A 23,037-nucleotide genomic window follows, 5' to 3' on the forward strand; every position below is an offset into this window, starting at 1 on the left:
TGACAGTTTGACTTTATCTGTTTGCGAGACGCCTGGTTTGCCATGTATATAGTCGTTCCTTTGCCGGCGTGCCATGGCGCCTGGGCTGGCTGGATTGGCCCCGGTCGACCGTCTGGGCTAGGGCTACCTGAACCGAGTCCTTGACTTGTTGAATACCACACCCACTCACTCACTTCGACCCTTACCCGTCCTATGCTTCAGTGTAGTATTATTGGGCGAGCTCCGAGGTCCAAGCATTACATGTATATCTCTTGACCTCGCGCATGGCTCACCAACAGTGCCCATTAGACATAACCCAAATATTGATCACGTCCATTGTACTCAGCCTTCAGTATCATCTTTGCCCTCTTTACTATCAAAGCCATACTCCACTTCCGGGGTAGGAAAGTAAACGCTCATCCCCCAGAACGCCGCCTCAAGCTCGCTGAACTCCTTCAGTCGTATCGACTCCCTGTTCTGCACAAAGTTCTTCACAACATTCGACTCGATATCCTCCAGCGGCCCGCCGAAGACAATTGCCGGGTCGCGCGCAAGGAGGGCCTCGAGGTGCCGCCGTTCTGCGCCTGGGCAGAAGAGAAGGGATCCTTTCGTGACCTTTTGAAAGGCATGCGGGTGCGCGAGAACCGTTACGTTCAACGAATTCAGGAGTTCCTCATCGTGGGTGTTGAAGACGGGGTCTTGCGCGTAGGCCGTTATTTGTGGTTTGGAGGTCTGGTTGGAGGTGTTTTTCTCTAAAAGTGAGCAAGTTAGGGTACGGTTCATGAATTGTCGGAAAGGACGAGAGAACGAACCGATCCAGCTCAGTACACTCGCTAGCGCAGCGAGTTGATACATTGAGACCGAGCGACGGTCGACCCATCCGCCGCGCAAGAAGCCGCTGGGACTTCCGAGGCCGATGCAGACTATTGAGATGCTGTTCTCGTCTTCGCCTTCGTCTTGGCGCGGCGCCGTTAACGAAGAAGATACCCCGCGCTTCAGACCCTCAACGACACACTCCCAAGTCGCGGAGTTCTCCCATCGTTGTCTGTACAGTTCGAGTTGGCGCTGGAGGTCAGAGAGGGTTGTTCGAGGTGATGCTTCGGCGGGGACGAGCTCCTCCGGTATTTCCTCCTTCTCGACGTCGTTGTCTCCGCCATTGCCGTTCAAACTATGGTTCGGATTCGGGGTTGATTGCCGGACTCGGCGCGCATGTTTGTTCGTAGTGACGTGTGTCCAGCCGGAGTCATCGGTGACTTGTAGGCGCTTGTTCTGCGACGCCGATGGTTTTTTGCGGCGAGTGTGGGGCATGGTGGGTGTGATAAGTGCCAGGAGGGGGCGGCGCAGAAGGTGTGGTGGGATTGAGGTGAGATTGCGCTAGGGACTGTTTCGTGAAGGCGGATGCATGCTGGATGTGATGCGCCGGGGTGGATTGAGCTGGATGTGGTTGTGGTGGTGAAGAGGGAATAATGTGGTGGTTGCTTGACGGGGATAAGCTCGGGGCCCGGTGGGGAGGGCGGCTAGCGAGGGACCCCCATTTGGTAGAGAACATCACTCCATCGTTCATCGTTCATGCTGCTTTCTGATGAAGCGATTCCCATCCCGATATTCCAAGATTGCTGTTCACCTGTTGCTGGATGCCAGACCACTCACGCCTTCTCTGTAAGCGCCGGCCTGGCCTCCCCTGTTGCCCCCGATGCGGGCGCTTCCAGCAGCTTGTCCTCCACCAATCACGTCCTGTAATCAAGGCTTGAGGTGATGCGCGTGCATGCAAGGCCTCTTGGTCTCGCTCTCCGCAGCCAATCTTGCCTCTGATCTGCCTTTTCTCCCCAAGTCCTGTAGCCAATGGCTTTATCGCCGTCCGCCTGCCCGCAACCGACCAAGCAAACCTCCCTCAACCCCAAGAGCCAATGTCGATGGACCCCCCTGTTCTCGCCTGCAGGCCTGTCACAGCGTGATCGTGCCTCTCACTCGTCCAGCGCTGACTGTAGCCCCCCGCTAGCACTGGCAACAGAGGCCCATCAGACAATGACGGCGGTGCCTCAAAAGAGCGGCCAGCCCAGCCGTCTCACTCCCTCTGGTCTTGTCTTGTCCTTCTCCTGCCCGCCTGCGCTGTTCGAAGCTTGTTTCGTTTCGAATCGAGGATGATCTGTATTGCTCAGAGCGAGTGATCCTTTTCTCGTCTGGTTATTTTTAGGCAAGGCAGAGAACAGTCAGTGTCTTGAGTGTCTCGGGCTTTGAGGGTTCATCGGGGCCAAACCTGTCGGCATCGGCAATCCTCCAGTTCTTCCTCCCGCTGCACACTATCGCCGTCATGAAACTCTCAACGTCGCCGTCACAATGGTTTGCCACGGCCTTGCTGTGTATGGGCCTCGTGGATGCGCACACCGTTATTGTCTACCCTGGCTACCGAGGCAACAACCTTCATACTTATGGAACGGTCGAGGGCGCTGAGGGTCTCGGTGCTGCTTGGAACAGCGACAACGACACCATGCTTTATCCATATGGAATGCAATGGGTCTATCCTTGTATGCTATCTCTCTCACTCCTAAGCTGATGACGACCCGTTCTGACTTTTCAGGCGGCGGCATGCCCACATCAGAAAACCGAACGAAATGGCCTGTCCAAGGCGGCGCCGTATCCTTTCAACCAGGCTGGTTCCCAGGTCACGCCCGAGCACAGATCTACATCAACCTGGGTCTGGGAACGGTGCCCCCGAACATGAGCCATCCCATGATTACGCCGTTTGAGATCGTCGGCCCAGATAACGACCCTTACCCTGGCACCATCTGTCTCCCGCAGGTCAAGTTGCCAGCAGGTATTGAGGTCAAGGCGGGCGATAATGCGACAATCCAGGTTATTGAGTTGGCTCAGCATGGAGCGGCTCTGTACAATGTATGTCTCTGGTTTTCTCTCTTTCCGGATTCAAAGTTGACCAAGTTATCCAGTGTGCGGACATCACCTTCGCCGAACCCGAAGATGTGGCCGTCGTCAATCAGACAAACTGCTTCAACTCCTCCCACATCTCGTTCGAGACATTATTCACCACCGCATCGTTAGAGAGTGCTGGGCTTGAAGTCATCACCGTGCCTTCCCTGCTCACTACCGTCCTTCCGACATTCCTGGCCATCGCGTACGGGCTTCTGATGGCGTAGATATACACCACCACGCCCTATCATCACGACCTTATCTAAATCTATATCTGCACTTACGTCCCTCCATTCATACATACCCCACTGCTCAATTGACAGGTCAACTGACAGTAACAAACTCACGATGAACAAAATGAGTCTATTCCCTCCTTTACCCCTTGATGATATGTTGGCGTTGGAATCTCACTTGACACAGCACATCCTGGACTGGATTGAATTGAAGCTGTTGTATATACCACCTACATGCGTTTCGCTAGTGGAATCTGATAATATAATAATCCAACCTGTTGGGCTGTTCAGTTATTCAGTCAGCTTACGGTACCACCCCAAACATTCTGGAGTATATCCTTCTCCACTATTCCCGTCTTATATGCATAACCCCCACCTCCATCCGCTACGGAGTACGACCTAGTGTTTCAAAGCATAAGCACAATCGTCATCCTACCATTGCTTCTCCAGGGTCTCGTCCAAAAATGCAACCACCATTCATTCATGGGTCGCCTCTCCCTGCCATTTGATATCTCCTAGCTATATACTATGCTCCTCATCAACACCCTTTGGCCTCGTACACTGGGTACTAGCACAATTTGGTGAACCAGTTGTTAGCCGTGTAGTTAGCCAAGTCTCTAAACTGTTCCCTCGTGTAGCGGCTTACACCATATTCTGGCGTTGACGCGTTGACTGGTGGGTGCTTTTGCAGAGTCCGGTGTATTTCTCGCATGTGGTGTTGGCTCTCTTCGTCATCGGAATGGATTTGTGGGTGCTGAGTGAGCGCGGTGCGGTGGTGATAGAGGCCGGGATGTAGATGGAATCGGCATTGTATTTGTTGCATTTGAATTCAGCGGGCTTGGGCGAGATGAGACGGGCGTCTGGCGTTCTGATGCGCCATGGCTCAAAGACTCAAAGAGCCAATGCAGTTCTTTTCAACATGTGCGAGTGAATGTTGGACAACAGAGTTAATCTGGGGTTGTATGCCCCCGCAGTGGTTGATGGCGCCTGCCGTGCAGACCATCAGGCAGAGTACTACAGGAAAGAAACCAAGGTGCATAGTTTGAAATGAAGATAGCGTATGAATATCACTAGTGCTAAGTATGTGCGTGTTCCGTATAAGGTGAACCCCTGTTCCTATACAATCCCAGTAGAAATCCATGTTCTGGGCATGGGATCGGTGGGAACCAATGCCACTCAGCCCAGCCTTGAAAGACCTTGATCGACGGATCTTCTTGCCTTTTTTTCTCTTCGATCTTTCCTGCTATCAAGGCGGCTGAATCGCCTACGTCCCAGTGTGGGGAAACGAGAAGAATAAAGAACCTGGACCCTTCCCAACTCCGCGCTTGCTGGTTGTATGCCAAACTGCAATAGATGATTGATGAAAAGGGACAAGGAAAAATGAAAAACGAGGGACGACGCCCAGATAAGGGTAATATGTCGCGTATTCTTATGAGTATATGGATAGCCCTCCCCCGAGTCGGGGAGTAATGTGAGGGCTGGCATCATCTGCAAAGACAGTCTCCTGCCGATGCTGATACCATAGTCGCAGCTCACCTGGGTGGATAACGAGGAATATCCTCAGGAGTGATTTGGTTGTTTGCAGGGCTGTTGATGTTGTTACAGCGCTAAGACCCGAGTGGGATCCTGGAGAAAGCGTCTACGATATGCAACAATCTCTGAGGCCACGGTGATGAAGTCTTTCACCTTGTCGCGCCGCATGTCGTTGATGGCCTCTTTGAGTCCGGCGACGTACTTATCAGACTCTTCCGTCGTCTTGCCCTCCCTGAGGGAGCCCATCTGAATGAGGATTTTGTCATCTGTCGAGGTTAATGACTCTGTGCGTCAGCATCCGCACAAGAAAAAAAAAAGCAGATTTATCAATATGAAGAGAAAATGGGTGGGGCAGTGCAACGAAAGTGGACAAGGCAAAGATGAAAAATAACGTGGAGGAAAGTGGGAAGATTGGCAGTGATGGTATCAGAAGGTGCGAGCTTTCTGTCCAGCCAGGAGTTGTGGAAATGGTGGTTCAAACATCGACGCACCGCTAAGAGCCATGTCCCGAAAATGCTGGAATTCGCAGGAACGGTCATTGCAGACACCACCTGAAGTCTCATAGGGACAGAGATGCTTCAGAGGGTCGATGTTATGGCTATAAGTTAGGGAGCGATAGCCGCCGGCAACATTGTCATTGAAGTTGGGGTGGTATCGATACGCCTTGAACAGCTTGAGTGGGCTAGTGTAGGGTGTGAGTTTACGGTGTGAGTCTTCTGGGCGTCGTGTGTTCTGCGAGGCAAGTCAGCGTTGAAACTTTCGGTAGGAACAGATGTCTACCGCACATCTAGAGGGCCGATCTGTGCAAATTGGCTTGGCTGCTGGAAATCCAGCTCCTGAACTTTCTTGATTAGTGGCTCACCAGCTTCTTGAGACTGATCTTCTGAAGACCCCGACACCTCCATATGTGGGGCAGGACTGTGGAAATCAGGGCTGGGAGGTGGAGAGTAACTCGAATCAGAAGTATTAGCAGATTCTTCGGGTTCGGGAGGCTCATAGGCGTCTGAAACAGGAGAGTCTCGAGAAACAAGATTCTCGGAGTCTGCACCTAGGCCTTCATCGGTTGTGGGTTGGGTAGTGGGGATTTGATGTTCAGAAAGAGGTTCATCGTTCATGTCTGACTTCTCTGGCTCGTTCGAAAGTCCTGAAGGGTTATTTGTTACGTCATCCACTGATGCACCTTGATTCACGTTCGAATCCAGCGCGTCAAGCATCTCCTCGTTCAATGAACCCGAGTCGCTGTCTGATTCATCCGAGGATTCGTCCATCGAAGAGCTGGAGTCATCGGACATTGAAGTATCTGTTAGCTCTTCGACAGGCGCGGCGGGAGTCGTCGCATCTTCCGTGACATTAGGGGCGTGCGATCGGCCTTCAATGGGCGGGGTCTTCGCAACCGCGGAGTCGGCCTGCGCAACTGGCGCGGTATCTTCTTGGGTTGGCGCGTCAGTTTCAAGTACGTCCGGAACTACCGTGACATGCTCCTCTGCTGCCACCTCATTGTCAGGGGCAGGAGCTATAGCGTGACTGTAAGTTGTTGTGATCGATTGTTGAAGTTCGGGAATCGACAATCTCCGAAGCATACCTTGAACAACTTCGACGGGGAATTCTTCTTTGGATTCCATGGTAATCAGCGCCGCATTGACATCGTCAAGCGACATGACAGGACCTTCCGACTTAAGAGCGTTGAGTTCGTCCAGAAGGTGCTGTCGGCCGTCTTTGCCTTTGGTTAGCTCTGACACCAGCTCCTCTAGTGCTGTCCTTGCGTCGACAAGTTTCAGTTCAGTCTTTTGTAATACGGCATCCAGCGAAGGAATGCCTGCCTCAATTTCCTGCATGCGTAAGATCTTGGATTTCATTTTCCTTAGTCCATCAATGTCCATGGAAGCTAGGGCGTGCTCCACGTTCTTGTTCGGAACAATTGGCAATGCTGGAAGAAGTGACGGAGCGGGCATATTAGCCATATCAGGTGTAGGCAAGTCCAAAGTTCGCGGGGACTGAGTACGGCTAGCTAGCTTTGCCTTTTTCCTTTGCTCGAGTTCGGCAATCCTTCGGTGCATAGCTTGGATCTCCAGATCCTTCTTCCGCAAGTCGTCCTGTTCGCTGTTTCTGTAATTACTAGGCGTCGAGGACGAGGAAAGCCCGTAGCTCTGGGACGTAGCCGGACGATGAGGAAGACTTTCAGCGGCAGGTGGATATGATCGGAGCAACTTTTCTGCAGCCTGAATGCTAGAGTCTTTTGATAGGTCCGTTGATGTTGTGTCAACGTCCATGCTAACGTCGTCATCGTCGTAGAATTCATCGTCACTGATATCGATCACAAGTCGCTCGGGTGAGATCTGATGATTTGTGCCATTGCTGAATGTTCTTTTAGGCACGGGGATCGGATCATCATCGAAATCCGACGCGCGAGGGCGTTTACGTTGGCTAGAACGACTGTGGATTCCTGACTCGAGGATTGGCTCTTGAACAGAAGTAGCGTTTAAACCGTTTGTCGCCGGCAAAGCTTGCTCTGTCATGAATAAACCAGGAATCTGGTCAAGGGAGGTAGACACTGGGAGAGGAGGGCGTTCGGGTAAAGGGTGTTGGACGATGGTGGTCGTCTGCGGCTGCGGTAATTCCTGGATATTCGTCTGTTCTTTGTCTGAATCCAATTGCGACTTCTGAAAATTCCTCGTGAGGCCCTGCTTCTTCAACTGTTCAATACGTTGCCTTGCAAGTTCGGTTTGCGCTTTGTTCTTCTCCTTCAGACGGTTTTCTTTTTCGTTTGCCAATGGATCTTGCGCCAGACTTGCTGTCGTGGATTTTTCTGCTGTTACAGGCGTATTTTGAGAAGCGCCTACCGTTTGTGGAGCCAATGTGGAGGCTGGAGAGCTCTTAGCGGCTTTGGCAGCGAGCATTCGCGCGATTACCTCTTTTCTCTCCATAGGTTTTGTGGCGCTGTCTGGAGCAGATTTTGGTGGTGTGGAACTGGGCTCACTAGGGGTGAGCATTTGCCTGGCGTTTACTCGAGGTTCAGCTAGCTGGGCCGGCTGCTTCGCCTGTTCGTTGGCAACGGATGGATTAGTACTCGAATGAACATCATTGTTGACAGCTGGCCTGGTATCGACATCAGATGGCGGCGAATTTGGGACTTTGATGCCAACTTCTTCATAGAGCTGCTTCAGTATTATGGGGTTGATGCCTTCGCCCACAAGCTCACTATATCGGATGCTATGCGGCGCCAAGCTGAGCAGAGCTCCCTGTGCTTGTACTCGAAGTTGAGTGAGTGAAACAGCAGTTGAAGAAAGCCCTTGAGTTTCAGCAGAGGCGGGAGCTGGCTGTTCAACCGAGCCAAGTCCTTTACTGGTTGTTTTCATGGCTTCCGGTGGAGATTTCGAAATTGATGGCGATAGGACATTGTTTGGCAAGGAGGGATTGTATGCTAATGTAATGTTAGTGAGGTGGGCGTAACTATCAGAAAAGGAGGGGTGCAAATACGGGATCCGCTGGCTCTACTAGAGGCGCGAGGTTCGGGAGAAGCCTCGCCTTCTTCAAGTTCGGACGACAGAGATCCATGGCGGATCGTAGAGGCAATGTCCCCTCGCTTAGCCTTATCATGGATCCCGCTCGAGCCGTTAAACTGAGACTGACCCATCTGCGACCGATTTGTCCCAGCGTTGTCAGGTATGAGAGACCTATGGCTGCCGGATTGGTTGTATCGTGGATCTCGGGTGCTCGGTAAGGGATGGGACTTTCCAGCTGTCGCAGGGCCCTCAATATCCGTCAGTTCGCCTTCTTCCCGGTCCAAGTCCTGATTCAAATTTGTAGTTGACACCGGTTGAGCGTCTGGCGGTTTAGATAGTGTGGAACGATCTATTTCGTGCATCGACGGTTGGTTCTGAGGCAATTGTGCAGAGTTTGGAGGCAATGGTATCAAAGGATATCCCAAATTTGGCATGTTGGCAAATGGAGGCGGCGCTGCTACCGAAGGGAAAGTGCCAGGGAAACCGAACGGCGGCGGCGGGAAAGTATTAGTTGCGCCCGCACCTCCGAGTCCCGGAAGGTTGGCATTCGCATAGAATGTATGAAGATTGTAGTATTGTTGCGAGTCCGAGGACGTGTCCGGATTGAAGTGTAGGTTCTGGGGCATAGGGCCTGATGGAGGCGGTGGTTGCGGTGTCCATTGCTGCGTATAGTCGGTCCCCCAATACGGAGGCGCTGAGGGAATCGATTGATTTGACATGGTGAATATCAGCGCGCTTTTGAGTCTAGGTGAAGCGGCCAGCTGGCCAGAAATATCCTTTTAGTGATTGAAATAGGTGCGGAGCGTCTTCCGACATAGCAGATCACCTAAGAAGTCAAGTATTGGGGACACGGCGCGTCAAAAGACGGGTTCTTCATCTAAGCCTTTCGCGACGCTAGCCCAAGCCAACTGACTGTATAGATGATACGCGAGCCTGTTTGCTATGAGGCTGGGGTCAAGACGAGGACAATAGTTGATGAAAGAGCGGAGATGGATTGAGTGACAAAGCGCAGCGCCAGGGAACTCGAGAGCATCAAAAATGTGGATGGAGATCGAGTTTCGTGCCCCGAAGCACGTGATGTACGTAAGTCTAGATCGGGACTAGCCTTATCGGCGAAAAGTTTATGCCTTGTAGCCTGAACTAGATCAGCCCCAGGGCAGGGCCGGAACCAGATGTAAACACTAAACATCGCAACCCGGCCAACGGTGGGGAGGGGCCACTGCTTGCGGGCATTTCAGCCAACAGCTGGACGAGTTTTGTGGGACCCATGATCGTCTTGACGCCTTGATGCCCTGTGCACCTGCGTCAGCTCTCTACCTTACGTCGAACCCATCTCTTGTCAACAACCTGATTCCCTGCAACTCGTGCCTTTTGTGATTCGGATGCTGCGCTGAGGCAGATCTCACAGCTCATCCATCCGATTGAGCCTACATTTCGTACTTGTTGCTATCTTCTTTTAAACCTCTTGATCTAAATAATGAGCTATCTACGATATCCACAGCAATAATGCTCCCCTCCCAAATCAATGGTTCGCCGAAGCGTGCCAATCCCTTTGGCCGCGCATCACCCTCACCCTCACCATCCTCGAGTCCACAGACGAAAGCGCGCCCGAAATCAGCAGTTCTCGCATCCGTCGGGAAGTTTGAAGAGCCAAAAACTCACGCTCGAAACTCATCCTCCATTTCTCACTCTTCGCTGGCGCCCTTCGCCCGGAATTCAAGCCGCCAAAGATCAAATTCTCTGCGACACGATGTCGCTTCAGGTACATTCGCGCCAGACTTTATCAAATCCGAGGATTTGCGTCGCGGTGCCGACCAGATCCGAGGGCAGGAAGGAGACAATGACTTCTCGGGAAATAAATACGTCTGGTTACGTGATCCGGAGAAGGCTTTTGTCAAAGGGCTTGTCTTAGAAGAGCAAGATGGAGGCCGGTTACTGGTGCAGACAGATGATGGCCAGGTATGAGTAACCAGTCTTGAGGTCCTCAACATACTCACATGCTAGAAGCAACGGGAAGTGGACGCCGACCAAGTTGACAGAGTCAACCCGGCGAAGTTCGACAAAGCGGACGACATGGCTGAACTTACGCACCTGAACGAGGCCTCAGTAGTACATAACCTCCACACTCGATACCAGGCAGATCTCATATATGTAAGGCACTTACCTTCATTGCGCGCGATGCCACGAGCTGACGGACAATACGCTCTTAGACTTACTCTGGACTTTTCTTGGTCACCGTCAACCCATACTGCCCACTGCCTATTTACTCCAATGAGTACATCAATATGTACAAGGGACAGAATCGGGAAGAAACTCGACCGCACATTTTCGCCATGGCCGATGAAGCATTCCGGAACCTTGTGGAAGAGGGCGAGAATCAGAGTATCCTTGTAACGTGAGTTTTCGCGGTATTTACTAATATGATGAAAGAAATCTAATGGCCTCATATAGAGGAGAATCCGGAGCAGGCAAAACGGAGAATACGAAGAAGGTTATCCAGTACCTTGCGGCCGTTGCAACTTCAGATAATATGTACTCCCGCTCCGGGAGCAAGCAAATGAATACCCTTTCGCAGCAGATTCTGAGGGCCAACCCGATCCTCGAGGCCTTTGGTAATTCACAAACTGTCAGAAACAACAACTCATCTCGTTTCGGTAAATTCATTCGAATCGAATTCTCTCGGTCTGGCCAGATCTCTGGCGCTTCCATTGACTGGTACCTTCTGGAGAAATCACGAGTGGTAAAGCCTAACTTGCAAGAGAGAAACTACCACATTTTCTACCAACTACTAAGGGGTGCCGAGCCTGGACTGCGGCGGAAGCTACTCCTGTCGGACTTGCATATCGAGGACTTCGCATACACCAGAGACGGAAATGACACTATTGCCGGCGTCTCGGATGAACAAGAATGGGACTCTTTGCTAGAGGCTTTCCATATCATGAATTTCTCGGAAGAGGATCAGATGTGTATTCTTCGCACAGTCGCCGCTGTCCTCCATCTTGGAAATATCACGATCATGAAAGAGAGTTTGCGGGCTGATCAAGCCGCCCTTGGTCGCGACGCTCTTGACAGTGTTCACAAAGCTTGTCAGCTATTGGGCATCGAGACAGAGCCCTTTGTCAAAGGCCTATTACATCCCAAGGTAAAAGCCGGTCGAGAATGGGTCGAAAAGGTGCAGACTCCCGAACAGGTACGGTTGGCGTTAGATGCGTTAGCTAAGGGTATTTACGAGAGAGGGTTTGGTGACCTCGTCAACCGCATCAACAGCCGACTAGACCGTAACACTGTCACGGGCGAGGAGAGCTATTTTATCGGCGTCCTGGATATCGCCGGTTTCGAGATCTTCCAAAACAACAGCTTTGAACAACTCTGCATCAACTACACAAATGAAAAATTGCAACAATTCTTCAACCACCACATGTTTGTCTTGGAGCAAGAGGAATATGCACGCGAGCAGATTGAGTGGCAGTTCATCGATTTTGGCAAAGACTTGCAGCCAACAATCGACCTCATCGAAGTCACAAATCCCATAGGTATATTTTCCTGCCTGGATGAGGACTGTGTCATGCCGAAAGCCACAGATAAATCGTTCACCGAGAAGCTCCATTCACTATGGGATACGAAGTCCGCGAAATATCGAGCATCTCGTCTCCGTCAAGGCTTTGTCCTTACCCACTATGCAGCTGAGGTGGAATACTCCACTGAGGGATGGCTGGAGAAGAATAAGGACCCTCTGAATGATAACATAACCAGGCTACTTGCATCTTCCCAGGATCAGCATATTGCCGATCTCTTCTCAGATTGCGGAAACAGCGACGAGGCCGATCAGCCCAGAAGTCGCGTAAAGAAAGGCCTGTTCCGTACAGTAGCCCAGAGACACAAGGAACATTTGTCAAGTCTGATGAATCAACTTCACTCAACTCACCCTCACTTTGTTCGCTGCATTATACCAAACCACAAGAAACGCCCGAAGATGCTGAATGCGTCGTTGGTACTTGACCAACTGCGCTGCAACGGTGTTCTTGAAGGTATCAGAATTGCTCGTACTGGTTTTCCTAATCGATTGTCCTTCAATGAATTCCGTCAGCGTTACGAGGTACTCTGTCGGGATATGCCTAAGGGCTACATGGATGGCCAGTCCGCCGCCCGAATAATGCTGCAGAAGCTGGCTTTAGACAAAGCATGGTTCAGAATCGGTCGCACCAAAGTGTTCTTCCGAGCTGGTGTTCTGGCTGAATTGGAGGAGAAGCGTGACGAGCTCATCCGTACCATCATGACACGATTTCAGTCTGTAGCGAGAGGATTCGTGCAGCGCCGGATCTCCAACAAAAGGCTATATCGTGCGGAGGCAACACGCATCATCCAGCACAACTTCCAAGCCTACCTGCAGATGAAGTCGAACCCTTGGTGGCGTTTATTCTCGAGAATGAAACCGCTTCTTGGGGAGACACGCAGTGCCCATGAGGTAAAGAGAAGGGACGATAGGATCAAACAGCTAGAAACAAAAATGAAGCAGGACCAGTCGGAACGCCAAAAAGTCGAGGATGAAAGACGTCGAGCAGAGATAGAGATACAGAAGATCCAGCAGACTCTAGAGAGCGAGCGGGCATTAGCTCTCGACAAGGAAGAGATCTTTAGGAGGCTGCAAGTCCGCGAGGTGGAGCTTAGCGAGAAGCTAGCAGGAGCCATCGCGGATCAAGAGAACCTCGAAGATCAACTGGACGAATTGATCTTGGCAAAGAAAAAGACAGAGGAAGAGCTGGACTTGCGGAAAACGCAGCTCGAGCAGGCTGGCGAAATCATCCAGCGCCTAGAAGCAGAGAGGAAGGAGATGCAGCACAAGCTAGAGGAGCTGGAGCAGAAGGTTCTTGAAGCACAGAACAATGCCTTGGAGACTGAGACTCATATGACGGAACTTGGGCAAGAGGTCAAAATGCTGCAAAGTCACCTCAGTCTGAAAGATCGAAAATTGCAGGATCTGGAAGCGAAGTTGCTGAAGACCGATCAGGATCTCGATATCAAACTGGCAAAAACGTCAAGAGAATTGGACCGGTCGAAGAAGGAAGTCAAAGACCTCCTCGAAGAGAACCGTACCATAAGGCAGCAGATCTCTGATCTATCAAATACTTCTACCAGTTACGAAGAAATGCTCCGGCGCAAGGAAAGCGAGCTCACAGTTTTACGCAACGATGCCAAAAAGCATGCCGAGGAGAAGCAACAGTTGGACCTTGAAAAGTCCAACCTTTCAACACGACATGATAACATGCAAAATAAGCTGCGTGAGCTCCAAGCTCAAGTTGACGCAATGAAATCAGAAAAAGTACAACTCGAGCGTGAAGCTGCCGATGTTCAGAAGCTTTTGCAGGCTAAGATGTCTGAAGATGCCGAGGCCGGTGAGAGCCGCAAGCTTCTTGAGCAGCAGACCCAGGACCTGAAGAATCAATTATTTCACGCACAGGCTGAGCTTAGTAGAGAGCGGCAGTCAAGGGATGATGTCCAGATGCTTGCGGAGCATAACCTGGCGGAGCTCAAAGACAAATTCGAATCTCTGAATGAGGCAAAGATCACCATCGAGAAGGAGATGTACATCCAACAAGACAGTCTTCGCCGGGCCACAGAAGCTCGCGTTGCCGCTGAACAGTCCCGAAAGGAACTCCAAACCGAATTGATTAAGCTTCGTGATAGATTTACCAGTGCTGAAGATGCTCGCCTGAGGGCCGAGGCTGAAATGGAGCAAACACTTGTGAAACAGAGTACTCAGCGCCTCGAGAGCATCAAAAAAGAGCTTGATGATACCATGCACCGTCTGGAGGAGGTTGAAGCGGAGCGGTCGCGACTTGCAGCACGAGAACAGCAACTCATGAACGCTATCGCCGAGTCTGAAAACTTCCGTATCCGTCATGATCAGCATAAGGAGCGCTTGGAGAGGGAGCTGGTCACTCTCAAGGGCCGACTGACTGCATCTGAAAATGACAACCGCGCTTTGTTGACCAAGATCCAGCAGAAGAACCTTGACATTGCCAGGTCCAACTCAAAGGCGAGTGAAGGCCAACGCTTACGTGTCGCGACTCTCCAGAAAGAGAAGGCCAAGCTCGAGGAAGACAACAAGGCCCTTTCTCGACAACTCGGCGACCAGCAACTCTCCATCACGTCGTTGGAAAAGCAGAAAGAGAAGCTTTCTTTGAGTGTAGAAGATTTGAACCACGAAGTCAACAGGGAACACAAAGCTAGCCGCAATGCCGAAAAGGCTGCCTCTACAACATCTATCCAACTGGCAGAAGCAAATCGCAACTTGGAAACGGAGAGGCAACTCAGGACCCAAGCGCAGGCCAATACGCGCAAGTTACAAACGTCCTTAGATTCCTCAAATAAGGAAATCGAAGACCTGCACCGCCAGCTCATGGTACTCCATAAGATTGTTGAGCCTGAGGCTGATCCTTCCGCTGATTCCTGGGAGAAGATCCAGCCAGATCTGTCCAAGAAGGTCGATCTAGCTCAGATGGTAGAGACCATGCAAAGCCAACTGCAAGTTTCTGAGGAGAAGTATAACCGAGCTGAGGCCCAACTTGCTGAGATGCGCCGTCGACATGGAGAAGAGATGAAGGACCTCGATGCCCGCTACTCATCCTCCAAACGTGCATTGTTGGAAGAAATCGATCAGAACGAAGTGGCTAATCGAACCCCTAACCACCTTCGCAAGAGCTCTGACATTGCGAAGAAGTTCGGAGCGCCAACAACACCCAATCGCCGACTGAACCTCAACGACAGCTCGAATGACTCAGCGCGGTCCGACAGAACTGTGGATACTGTTGGCTATCAGAAGCGAATGGACCTCGCAGCTGAGATTGAGGAACTTCAAAATAAACTCCAGATGAGCGAGATGCAGGTTAAGCACTTGCAGGACCAACTCGACCGATCTGTTCCTCCCAGGGACATATGGCAAGATGACAGTCCCTCAGTTAGACGCATGCAGCTTCTGGAGCGAGAGAATGGTCGTCTGCACGAGCAGCTCGATGACTCGTCCAAGAAAGTGTCAGCCCTCGAAAGAAGCATCCAGTCCGGCGAACTGTCACTACGGGATGTTCAGGCTAAATCCCATGAAGAACTGTACGACCTCATCAACTCTCAGGAGCAGTCTAGGCGGTCTCTGCTTAGGGTTCATAATGAAACTGTTGCCGAGATCACCGATGCTAAAGCGCAGTTTGAGAAGCTTAAGCGAGCAAAGGCAGCCCTCGAGGTTGAGCTTCGTGATGCGTGCTCAGAAGCACAAGAATTGCAGGTGGCTAGGGAACAGGATGCTTTAAGCAGGAACCAGCTTCTACAGGAATTCTCTGATTTGCAAATCCGTCTTGACGCCGAAACTTCCAAATCAGCCGATCTTGCCGCGAGCCTGAGCCTGTACAAGAGTCGTGCGGATGAATACTTCAGCAAGCTCGAGCAAGCAGAGATTACGCTTCTCAAGGCTTCCCGCGCGGAGCAATTTGCCAAGTCTCAAGCCAAGGAGACCGAGGACAGCTGTGCGCAAATCATGGCGGAGCGCAAAGAGATGGAGGCCATGATTGACGACTTACAGCGACAGACGCAGTCTTTCGAAGCTAGAATGGAGGATCAGGCGGCTGAGCTGGATGCTGCTCTCCAGGCCAAGCAACGTCTCCAGAATGAGCTCGAAGACTACAGGAATCAGCGCGCCATTGATATCGAGGACAAGGAGACTTCTATGGAACAGACGAGGCAGAAGTACCAACGGGAGATCACCACGCTCAACAACGAGCTTGAGATGGAACGTGAGAAAGTACTCAGTGGCCGAGGAGAGAGCTCTCGCCTCCGTGAAGAACTCGAAGACCTTCGCAGCAAATGGGATAACGAGGTGCTGAACAGCTCAACTTGGGCCAAGGAGAAATCACGCATGGAAGTCATGCTTCAGGATGTGACTACTTCTCGTGATGAAGCGGTCAACGCTCATAACGAGGCGCAATCCAGAGTTGTTTCGCTCTTGTCGCAGTTCCGAAGCCTGAGAACTTCTGTTGATGACGTGACTGCAGAACGTGACATGCTGCTCAAGGAGAAGAAGATGCTGGAGGCACGATTGACAGAAGCTGGCGAGCGCCTAGAAGATCTGGCCAAGGGTGAAAGCCCGTCAATGCGCAACGCTGCCAGCATGGATCGTGAGCTGTTAGAACTCAAGGCGAAACTCGCTCGACAAGAAGACCTATCCCTCGCAGCTGTCGGTAAGATGAGACGGGCGGAAGCTCTTGCAACCGAAATGCAGAAGGAGGTGACTGCTGAGCGGGAGGCAACTGCACAGCTCTTCAAGGACAAGGCCGCCTTGGAAAAGCAGTTGAAGGAGTCACAATTGCGGTGTGTTGACTTGGAGACGAAGAGCTACTCCTCGGGTAGCCAAGATATAAGGTTCCTTCACAAGAGAATCAAGGAGGTAAGAAACTGAACTGCCAGCCACGTTCATTGCAATTGCTAACAAGATCCCAGCTGGAAACCCATCTGGAGGAACAAGAAGCCAAGAACAGCTCAGAACAGCGCTCGTTGCGCAATGTTGACCGCACGGTCAAGGATCTTCAATCGCAAATCGAGCGACGCGAGAAGATGAACACTCAGTTGGAAGAGGAGGTGAACAGAGGCCGTGAGAAGGTTGAGCGACTCCTGAAGAACATCGATGAGCTCCAACAGAGCGAGTCTGACTCGCAACTGCAAGCCCGCCGAGCTGAACGGGAGCTTCGTGAAGAGCGCGAAAAGTCCTTGAGACTGGAGCGTGAGCTCAACGGTTGGAAAGCCCTCCGGGTCGAAAGAGGAGGCAGTGCCATCGCAAGGAGCCACGCCGCCTTCAGTGATGCTGGAAGCCGCAAAGGAAGCGGCGCTTATACTACGGGCGACTTGCACCGGATGCCTAGCAACACCAAAGGTTTCCTTTGAGCAGTTGCCTCTCAACAATAACCCTATTCAGGCGCAGGGAGAAGGATCTTGCGCTTCCCCTGCATGAAACTTACGAGTATAATCATTGCCATGCCGCATGTTTATGATGTATTGGAGACCGAGCGCGTTTTACTTCTACCTGCTTCTATGTATTATGTGTATATGCGTTTTGGATCTTATGACCTTTCTGTTTATGAGCTGGAGGCTCGTTGTTGGAGGACTGAGGCGTATACCACAGATGCTTGCTTAATTTATGTTTCTTTGCAATTATATATTTTGACCGCATCCACCCATGTCAACGAATATGCTCCAACTTCAACTAAGAAAACACAGACTTCGTCAGCCCATAGACTATTCCATAAAGCTCAGTTTAATCTATTCCCCTTTACGACTTACTCTAGGAATTCATCGCTCTTTACCTAGCACTGCAGTGCCTACATCGCAGCCGCGCGGCTAATGGTGGAAGCGCGGAGACGTTGACCCACCCGAGCTTAGAATCGAGTTCACTCACTTTGGGCAGACCAGACGGCCTCTCTCAACGTCGCCTCAACAAGGAACCCAGCATTAACCGCAATTCCTTGCACACGCCTCCAAAATGGTACGTCGAATTCCGCAAAATGACACCGGACCGAGCTCTCCTCGACCCTTAGAGCATTCATAACGAACCCAGCAAAACAGGACGAAAATGCTAACGAAACACTCTAGGCACGCAACAGCGAAAAAGCCCAGTCGATGCTCTTCCGCTTCCGCGCCCAACAAGCAGCGGACCTCGGAATCATCGACATCGGGCGCACGCGCCGCCCCAAAGCCATCACCTCCGTCGACTCGATCCCCGCATGCGAAAAATGGCGCGGCCAAGTCCTCAAGGAAATCTCGCGCAAGGTGTCGCGAATCCAGGAATCCAGCCTGTCAGACCACCAGATCCGCGACCTGAACGATGAAATTAACAAGCTCATGCGCGAGAAGTGGGCGTGGGAAATGCAGATCCGTAATATGGGCGGGCCGAACTATATGCGTGGTTCGGGGCGTGTCTATGATGATGAGGGGCGCGAGATACCCGGTGGTGGCAAGGGATACCGCTATTTTGGGCGCGCGAGGGAGTTACCTGGTGTTAAGGAGATGCTGGAGGCTGCGGCGAGACGCGGGAGGGGGCCTGCGGAGGAGGAGGATGAGGAGGGCAAACCTGGAAGGGGCGGAGACATTGCGACGAAGAAGGTCGACGCGAACTACTTTGGTTATGGCCTTGATGAGGAGGATGGGACACTGCTGGCTTATGAGATGCAGAGGGAGAGAGAGGCGGTCGAGAAGTTACGAAAGAAGGGCGAAGCTGAGGATGATGTTGAGGATGGATGGGAGCCGCTGCCTGGAGATGCTGGGGATGGGGTTGAGTGGCGGTTGCCTACGCTTGAAGAAGTGCAGGAGGAGCTGGTGGATAGGAGGAGACGGCGACTTCTGGAAAAGATCTCATGAACCATCTCCCACGGCTCTTTTGCGTTTTGTCCGTTGCTTTTGTTTGTTTGGATTTCACTCATGTTTCGGCGTAACTCGGTGCATTTCGAATTCATATTTTGTTGACCAAGGTTGAATTTCATCTGACTGGTTGGGATTCTATCCGATATATGCTGCTAGCGGGGTATATTATATTATATGTACATAGATGCTAATCTTGTTTATCTAAAGGTTCTACTGGCTGGCGCTTCGCCTTTCGCTCTGCTTTCAACGCTTGCGTGATACTCATGCTGACCTTGTCCTCGATGCCTGCTTCTCTCCGACGCTCCTCTTCCTTCATGTCGTCCAATACGAACCTACCGAGCCCGCCGTGGCGCCACTTTTGAATAAAATGTAACGCAGCAAGATCGATATTTGGTATCCCTCTCTTGGCCAGCAACCCCGTGTTATGGGCGAAACTATTCAGGAGCGGCTGGATCTCGTTCGTCGGAGCCGACCACCGCTGATACACGCTCGGGTCATGCAGGTTAATGTGATAGAGTAGATAGTCTGCCAACGTAACCGGCGAAATCACCGAGTCCTTGACGCAGCCACAAAGCGCCAGCTTCAGCATGTTCTCCGCGTCCGGAACATAAGGCATAAACACACCAGGCGTATCCAGCACGTATACATGGGCGCCATTCTCTTTCTCTATGATCTTGACGGGTGTCCCGATCTTTCGCGTAATACCCGGCTGGTCGCCCGTGTGCACGGCTTTCGCCTTCCCCACGCCGCGGTTGCGCAGATTGTTGATGAGCGTTGATTTTCCAACATTGGGCATTCCGACAACCATCACGCGGCAGCCGACGAGCTTGTCGGGTCCAGTGGCGTCGTTGCGCAGATGCGCCAGAATCGTGCTCACATTCGGCTGGCTACCTGACGAAGATAGGTGGCGTGGACTGACAAAGAAGACGGGCGTGCCGCGGTTAAAGCTCCGGATCTTTCTCTCGAGCTAAGCGCGCAACGGTGTCAGTAATTGTTCCGGTAGTTTATAGGTTGTTGCTCCACTTACAATCTTCTGCTCCCGTGACCCGTCTTGAGATCCTAGGTCTTTCTTCGTGTATACAGCCAGCCGCCTAATTTTCCCAAGGGCTTCCTCAAACATAGGATTCACTGATGTGAAAGGGACTCGTGTGTCTCTGCACTCAATCACATAATCGATCGACGATAGCATGTTCCGCATCTTATTCAACCCGGCCCTATGGTGGCCGAGGAAGTAGGACCGCGGGATTGAGGCATAGTTGGGAAACGCCTGGCGTGGCACAAAATTGGCCGCCATTATGGAGGAATCGAGGAATGAGACGTCGAGAAGAGTCCCACTACGGACTGCATATTGATCGTGGAGATGCGCTTTGCCCGCGGAAGCTGGATGCTTTTAAATATTCTGCCGGACATTGACAGCGGTCAGAACGGCGGTGCTATCCTTATCGGGGCCTTTCTGCCTGAGGACAGTAATTGTAGCCCTAGTCATATGAAGCTGGATCAACAACAGTGTTCTCGGAACACGTCCTTGAGTATCTATATAGTGAGATACTGGTACAGATTGGGGGTATCATATGGACAAAGCACTGTAGTACCCCTTCCATCTGCGCCTCTAAACGGTTCGAGGTTTGGAAGGCGGCTACGCTCTCCATCCCTGCACAAAATCATGGAGGCGGTCAATGACCACACCAAAAATGGCGTTTACACTGTCTCCAATGAGCTGTTCAAAGTGGCGGATGGCTTCCTCTTCTGTCATCTCAAGATGGAATCTTTCCTTCACTTTCAAGACAGCCTTGTCGGGCTCTACACGGATGTCTGGAATATTGGCATCGACCATCAAACTGAAAAGGTTCAAGATGAGGTTCGCCGACTTCCGCAGAGTCGTGTACGCTGTAAAGCAGTATTGCTTGAACTGAAGGTATAGCGGCGAAGAGGTACCCCCCATGCCCTCGACCATTTCCTTGCAGAGTTTCATCATCGGCGCAAACGGCTTAGGGTCGCGACCAAGGATGAAGCCAAAGTCGGCGTGAAAGAAGTGGCCATCTGGTGCAAGGAGGAGGTTCTCCAGATGCCTGTCACCGACGCCAAGAAGGTATGTGATTACGCAGTAGCCGGCACAAGATTTGATGTAGGTATCCATAGTTTCCTTGCGCACACCGAGTGGCTCGGCATCATCCGGGTTGTTCTCCTTGAGGTAGGTAAGGACGGACTTGTGTTTGGCCGAGACGGCAGAGAGTGAGGTGGAGGGGATAAATTGCATCGCGCCTGCCGTGGCGTTGGTGGCTAGAATGCGGTATGGTGTGAGCTTGAGGTCTAGATTTTCCTTCTGTAGGAGACGGTCCATGAGGATTATGATCTGTATGACGAGCTGATCTTGACGCAGGTCATCGCCGACCTTGAATAGAATCGGGTATTTTCGTCCTTCAGTCGTTTTGAATGTGAGGAGAAGAGGAGATAGCGATGACTTGAAAACATTAGACTCTTCTGGGTAGCAACCTGTAACCATGATATCCGGGTCCAAAGGAAGAGGAAGGGGAGGATCAAACTGAAGCAAATCGTTCTTCGGATCCTTGAGATACTTCTTCAGTTTTTCGATCTTGATAGGCCGATTGTCTCGGGAAAAACGAATATCCTTGGAGATCTTAGATAGGACAGCAACAAGCTCGCCCTGCCGCAAAAGGGTCTTCCTGTGTTCAGGATGCATTTGCTCCAGCTCTGCCATAAAATAGTATTCCACCCGGGCGAACAGCCGGCGGTGAGAGGACAGTGTCCCTGGGCCGGCGTCATCACATTCTACCATGAGATACCAGTGTAGATAACTGCCTAGTTTGAAATTGTTAGCTGCGCGGGTGATGAGAAAGTTTGCCAGCGAAGAATCGTGAGCAGCTATGTCCGCGTCTTCCTGTGCCTTGTCTTCGTACTTGAGCGCTTGCACGAGCTGTAAAAGATACAATAGTAGCTCATCATCATCCGCCTTGCGGAGGCGCTCGACAGCATACGAACGAACCGCAGCATTGTCAAATGTCGGTCCAAGGAGCTCTAGAGCGTCATCAACATCAATCTCAGTCCATTTCGGTAGGATTTCGACAGCCTGATGTGCTTCGCCAACGTCCCGCCAATTGACCGATTTGACAAACTTAGTCAAAGCTTTCTTCTCTCGGGTTAGGTAGTATCTAAATCGCCATACCAGATCCTTTTCTTCTGCGGTAAGGTCTTGTGTAGGTTCGTAAGACATAATGGTGTTAAGGTCATCGCGTATCTTAGGGTTAGGCTTGAGGTCGCGGTCCATGATGCCGGTGCGATGGCTACGAATGAGCCTGCGATGCTTGTCTTCACAAGGGTTACCTGTTAGGCCAACCTCAGGGTCATAGATCCTGATGACTTCTTCGCCGTCAGCTCCTTCGATTCCCGGTCCAAAACGAACTTCTGGCACACTCTTCAAAGTGCCATTTGCGTTTCCAGGCCCATTTTGAGGATACGAAGAGACCGGCGGAGGCAGATATTCGTGGTCTGACCAGACGATAGGATGGTCGAATCGTGGAAACTCAACATATAACGTAAAATTCTCGTCATCATATCTCTCTTCGTCCTCATCCTCGTCGCCATCTGGGCGTCGGTTTCTGTTGGCCTCCATGAGAATAGCACGCTTTCTCGCAGCCGTGTCAGCGCTTTGTTTTAGCTTCTCCAGTTGACGAAAAACCAGTTGATCCATCCAGTCTATCTGCGGTATTTCCTCCATCTCATGTTTCTTGATCAAGACTTCTACCCTCTCCAGCTCCAACTCTTCCGGAGACGGGCCTAGTGGGTCAGGCTTGTTGCCCCGTCGCCGTTTTGATGGACTTGACGGTGTCGTAGTTGCTGAGAAACCATCGGCAGCCTTGTGCCGGTAGACTTTGCACTTTTGCTTTCCGGTCTTCAATTTCCCATCATCATCAAACAGCCGTATCGTCGTTCCCCCGAACGGTATGTAATGACCGTCCGCGCCATCCCCACCAAATGGCGATAGATCCCATATCGTGATAGCGAGCTGACATTTTAACGGAGCGTCCTTGATTGACATTGGCAGCTGTAGCCACTCATTCCAGGCTCTAGCATTTTTGAATGCCTTGTAGGATGTCTGTAGTGGCACCCCTAAGGGCTTGGATTCGGACCATAATTGTGCCGTCGCGAATAGGTCGGAGACGGGATTTTGCACGGAGCCAATATGTCGCAATTCGGATTTCTTCAAGAGGACCGAGAGCGGGATCTGCTTTTGCTTCCCTTCTAGTGAACCACTGTATGTCCTGTTAGTCTGGCGCTCTTCACATGCACTAGATGTCCTCCATTAGGCATACATCTTGACATGAATTGGAAAGTCCACCCAGGTGGAAACTGCAAAAGTGAAGGCCTCCATCCTGGACCGGGGGCATCACTATCCGAATGTTTTATCGCATGATTGAGCGTAGTTGATGTGTCGAGTGTGTGCA

The 23,037-nt window shown here is 51.5% G+C and overlaps 7 protein-coding genes across 7 annotated transcripts; 3 read left to right on the top strand and 4 right to left on the bottom strand.

Moving 5' to 3' along the window:
* Positions 1 to 182: 182 nt before the first annotated feature.
* Positions 183 to 1,512, bottom strand: BDW74DRAFT_26085 (SRR1 family protein). The gene is made up of 2 exons (XM_073732341.1): positions 792 to 1,512; positions 183 to 731 (listed from the first exon to the last, which is right to left on the bottom strand). The coding sequence occupies exons 1-2, from the start codon at positions 1,285 to 1,287 to the stop codon at positions 322 to 324; spliced, it is 906 nt and encodes a 301-aa protein (XP_073583256.1). The 5' UTR covers positions 1,288 to 1,512; the 3' UTR covers positions 183 to 321.
* A 522-nt stretch (positions 1,513 to 2,034) lies between these two features.
* On the top strand, positions 2,035 to 3,461 carry BDW74DRAFT_154070 (copper acquisition factor BIM1-like domain-containing protein). Its single transcript, XM_073724617.1, has 3 exons — positions 2,035 to 2,504; positions 2,558 to 2,871; positions 2,925 to 3,461. The coding sequence occupies exons 1-3, from the start codon at positions 2,291 to 2,293 to the stop codon at positions 3,129 to 3,131; spliced, it is 735 nt and encodes a 244-aa protein (XP_073583257.1). The 5' UTR covers positions 2,035 to 2,290; the 3' UTR covers positions 3,132 to 3,461.
* A 705-nt stretch (positions 3,462 to 4,166) lies between these two features.
* On the bottom strand, positions 4,167 to 9,173 carry BDW74DRAFT_154074 (uncharacterized protein). The gene is made up of 4 exons (XM_073724618.1): positions 8,148 to 9,173; positions 5,456 to 8,091; positions 5,162 to 5,402; positions 4,167 to 4,936 (listed from the first exon to the last, which is right to left on the bottom strand). Exons 1-4 carry the CDS (start codon positions 8,890 to 8,892, stop codon positions 4,737 to 4,739), a joined length of 3,822 nt encoding a protein of 1,273 aa, XP_073583258.1. The 5' UTR covers positions 8,893 to 9,173; the 3' UTR covers positions 4,167 to 4,736.
* Positions 9,174 to 16,650: 7,477 nt separating this feature from the next.
* Positions 16,651 to 17,450, top strand: BDW74DRAFT_154080 (type II myosin). Its single transcript, XM_073724619.1, has one exon. The coding sequence runs from the start codon at positions 16,775 to 16,777 to the stop codon at positions 17,099 to 17,101; it is 327 nt and encodes a 108-aa protein (XP_073583259.1). The 5' UTR covers positions 16,651 to 16,774; the 3' UTR covers positions 17,102 to 17,450.
* Positions 17,451 to 17,627: 177 nt separating this feature from the next.
* On the top strand, positions 17,628 to 18,666 carry BDW74DRAFT_26154 (pre-mRNA-splicing factor ISY1). The gene is made up of 2 exons (XM_073732343.1): positions 17,628 to 17,699; positions 17,807 to 18,666. Exons 1-2 carry the CDS (start codon positions 17,697 to 17,699, stop codon positions 18,569 to 18,571), a joined length of 768 nt encoding a protein of 255 aa, XP_073583260.1. The 5' UTR covers positions 17,628 to 17,696; the 3' UTR covers positions 18,572 to 18,666.
* BDW74DRAFT_26158 (putative GTPase MTG1) lies at positions 18,667 to 20,039 on the bottom strand. The gene is made up of 2 exons (XM_073732345.1): positions 19,602 to 20,039; positions 18,667 to 19,541 (listed from the first exon to the last, which is right to left on the bottom strand). Exons 1-2 carry the CDS (start codon positions 19,866 to 19,868, stop codon positions 18,762 to 18,764), a joined length of 1,047 nt encoding a protein of 348 aa, XP_073583261.1. The 5' UTR covers positions 19,869 to 20,039; the 3' UTR covers positions 18,667 to 18,761.
* Positions 20,040 to 23,016, bottom strand: BDW74DRAFT_26157 (phosphatidylinositol 3-kinase VPS34). Its single transcript, XM_073732344.1, has 2 exons — positions 22,906 to 23,016; positions 20,040 to 22,845 (listed from the first exon to the last, which is right to left on the bottom strand). The coding sequence occupies exons 1-2, from the start codon at positions 22,962 to 22,964 to the stop codon at positions 20,211 to 20,213; spliced, it is 2,694 nt and encodes an 897-aa protein (XP_073583262.1). The 5' UTR covers positions 22,965 to 23,016; the 3' UTR covers positions 20,040 to 20,210.
* Between the last annotated feature and the right edge of the window lie 21 nt (positions 23,017 to 23,037).

The sequence above is a fragment of the Aspergillus multicolor genome, assembly GCF_047715735.1.
Source record: "Aspergillus multicolor strain CBS 133.54 unplaced genomic scaffold BDW74scaffold_14, whole genome shotgun sequence".
Classification (NCBI taxonomy): Eukaryota; Fungi; Ascomycota; class Eurotiomycetes; order Eurotiales; family Aspergillaceae; genus Aspergillus; species Aspergillus multicolor.

Bases quoted from the DNA above. Each gene is read 5' to 3' on its own strand.
- BDW74DRAFT_154074 (XM_073724618.1), bottom strand. From the start codon at position 8,892: ATGTCAAATCAATCGATTCCCTCAGCGCCTCCGTATTGGGGGACCGAC. The intron at 5,403-5,455 runs GTGCGGTAGACA...CTTGCCTCGCAG, and splicing joins CACAGATCGGCCCTCTAGAT to AACACACGACGCCCAGAAGA. The intron at 4,937-5,161 runs GTGCGTCGATGT...TAACCTCGACAG, and splicing joins TCGGGACATGGCTCTTAGCG to ATGACAAAATCCTCATTCAG.
- BDW74DRAFT_26157 (XM_073732344.1), bottom strand. From the start codon at position 22,964: ATGGAGGCCTTCACTTTTGCAGTTTCCACCTGGGTGGACTTTCCAATT. The intron at 22,846-22,905 runs GTATGCCTAATG...CAGGACATACAG, and splicing joins TTTCCAATTCATGTCAAGAT to TGGTTCACTAGAAGGGAAGC.
- BDW74DRAFT_154080 (XM_073724619.1), top strand. From the start codon at position 16,775: ATGAACACTCAGTTGGAAGAGGAGGTGAACAGAGGCCGTGAGAAGGTT.
- BDW74DRAFT_154070 (XM_073724617.1), top strand. From the start codon at position 2,291: ATGAAACTCTCAACGTCGCCGTCACAATGGTTTGCCACGGCCTTGCTG. The intron at 2,505-2,557 runs GTATGCTATCTC...CTGACTTTTCAG, and splicing joins AATGCAATGGGTCTATCCTT to GCGGCGGCATGCCCACATCA. The intron at 2,872-2,924 runs GTATGTCTCTGG...CAAGTTATCCAG, and splicing joins ATGGAGCGGCTCTGTACAAT to TGTGCGGACATCACCTTCGC.
- BDW74DRAFT_26158 (XM_073732345.1), bottom strand. From the start codon at position 19,868: ATGGCGGCCAATTTTGTGCCACGCCAGGCGTTTCCCAACTATGCCTCA. The intron at 19,542-19,601 runs GTAAGTGGAGCA...TTGCGCGCTTAG, and splicing joins GGTCACGGGAGCAGAAGATT to CTCGAGAGAAAGATCCGGAG.
- BDW74DRAFT_26085 (XM_073732341.1), bottom strand. From the start codon at position 1,287: ATGCCCCACACTCGCCGCAAAAAACCATCGGCGTCGCAGAACAAGCGC. The intron at 732-791 runs GTTCGTTCTCTC...GCTCACTTTTAG, and splicing joins GAGTGTACTGAGCTGGATCG to AGAAAAACACCTCCAACCAG.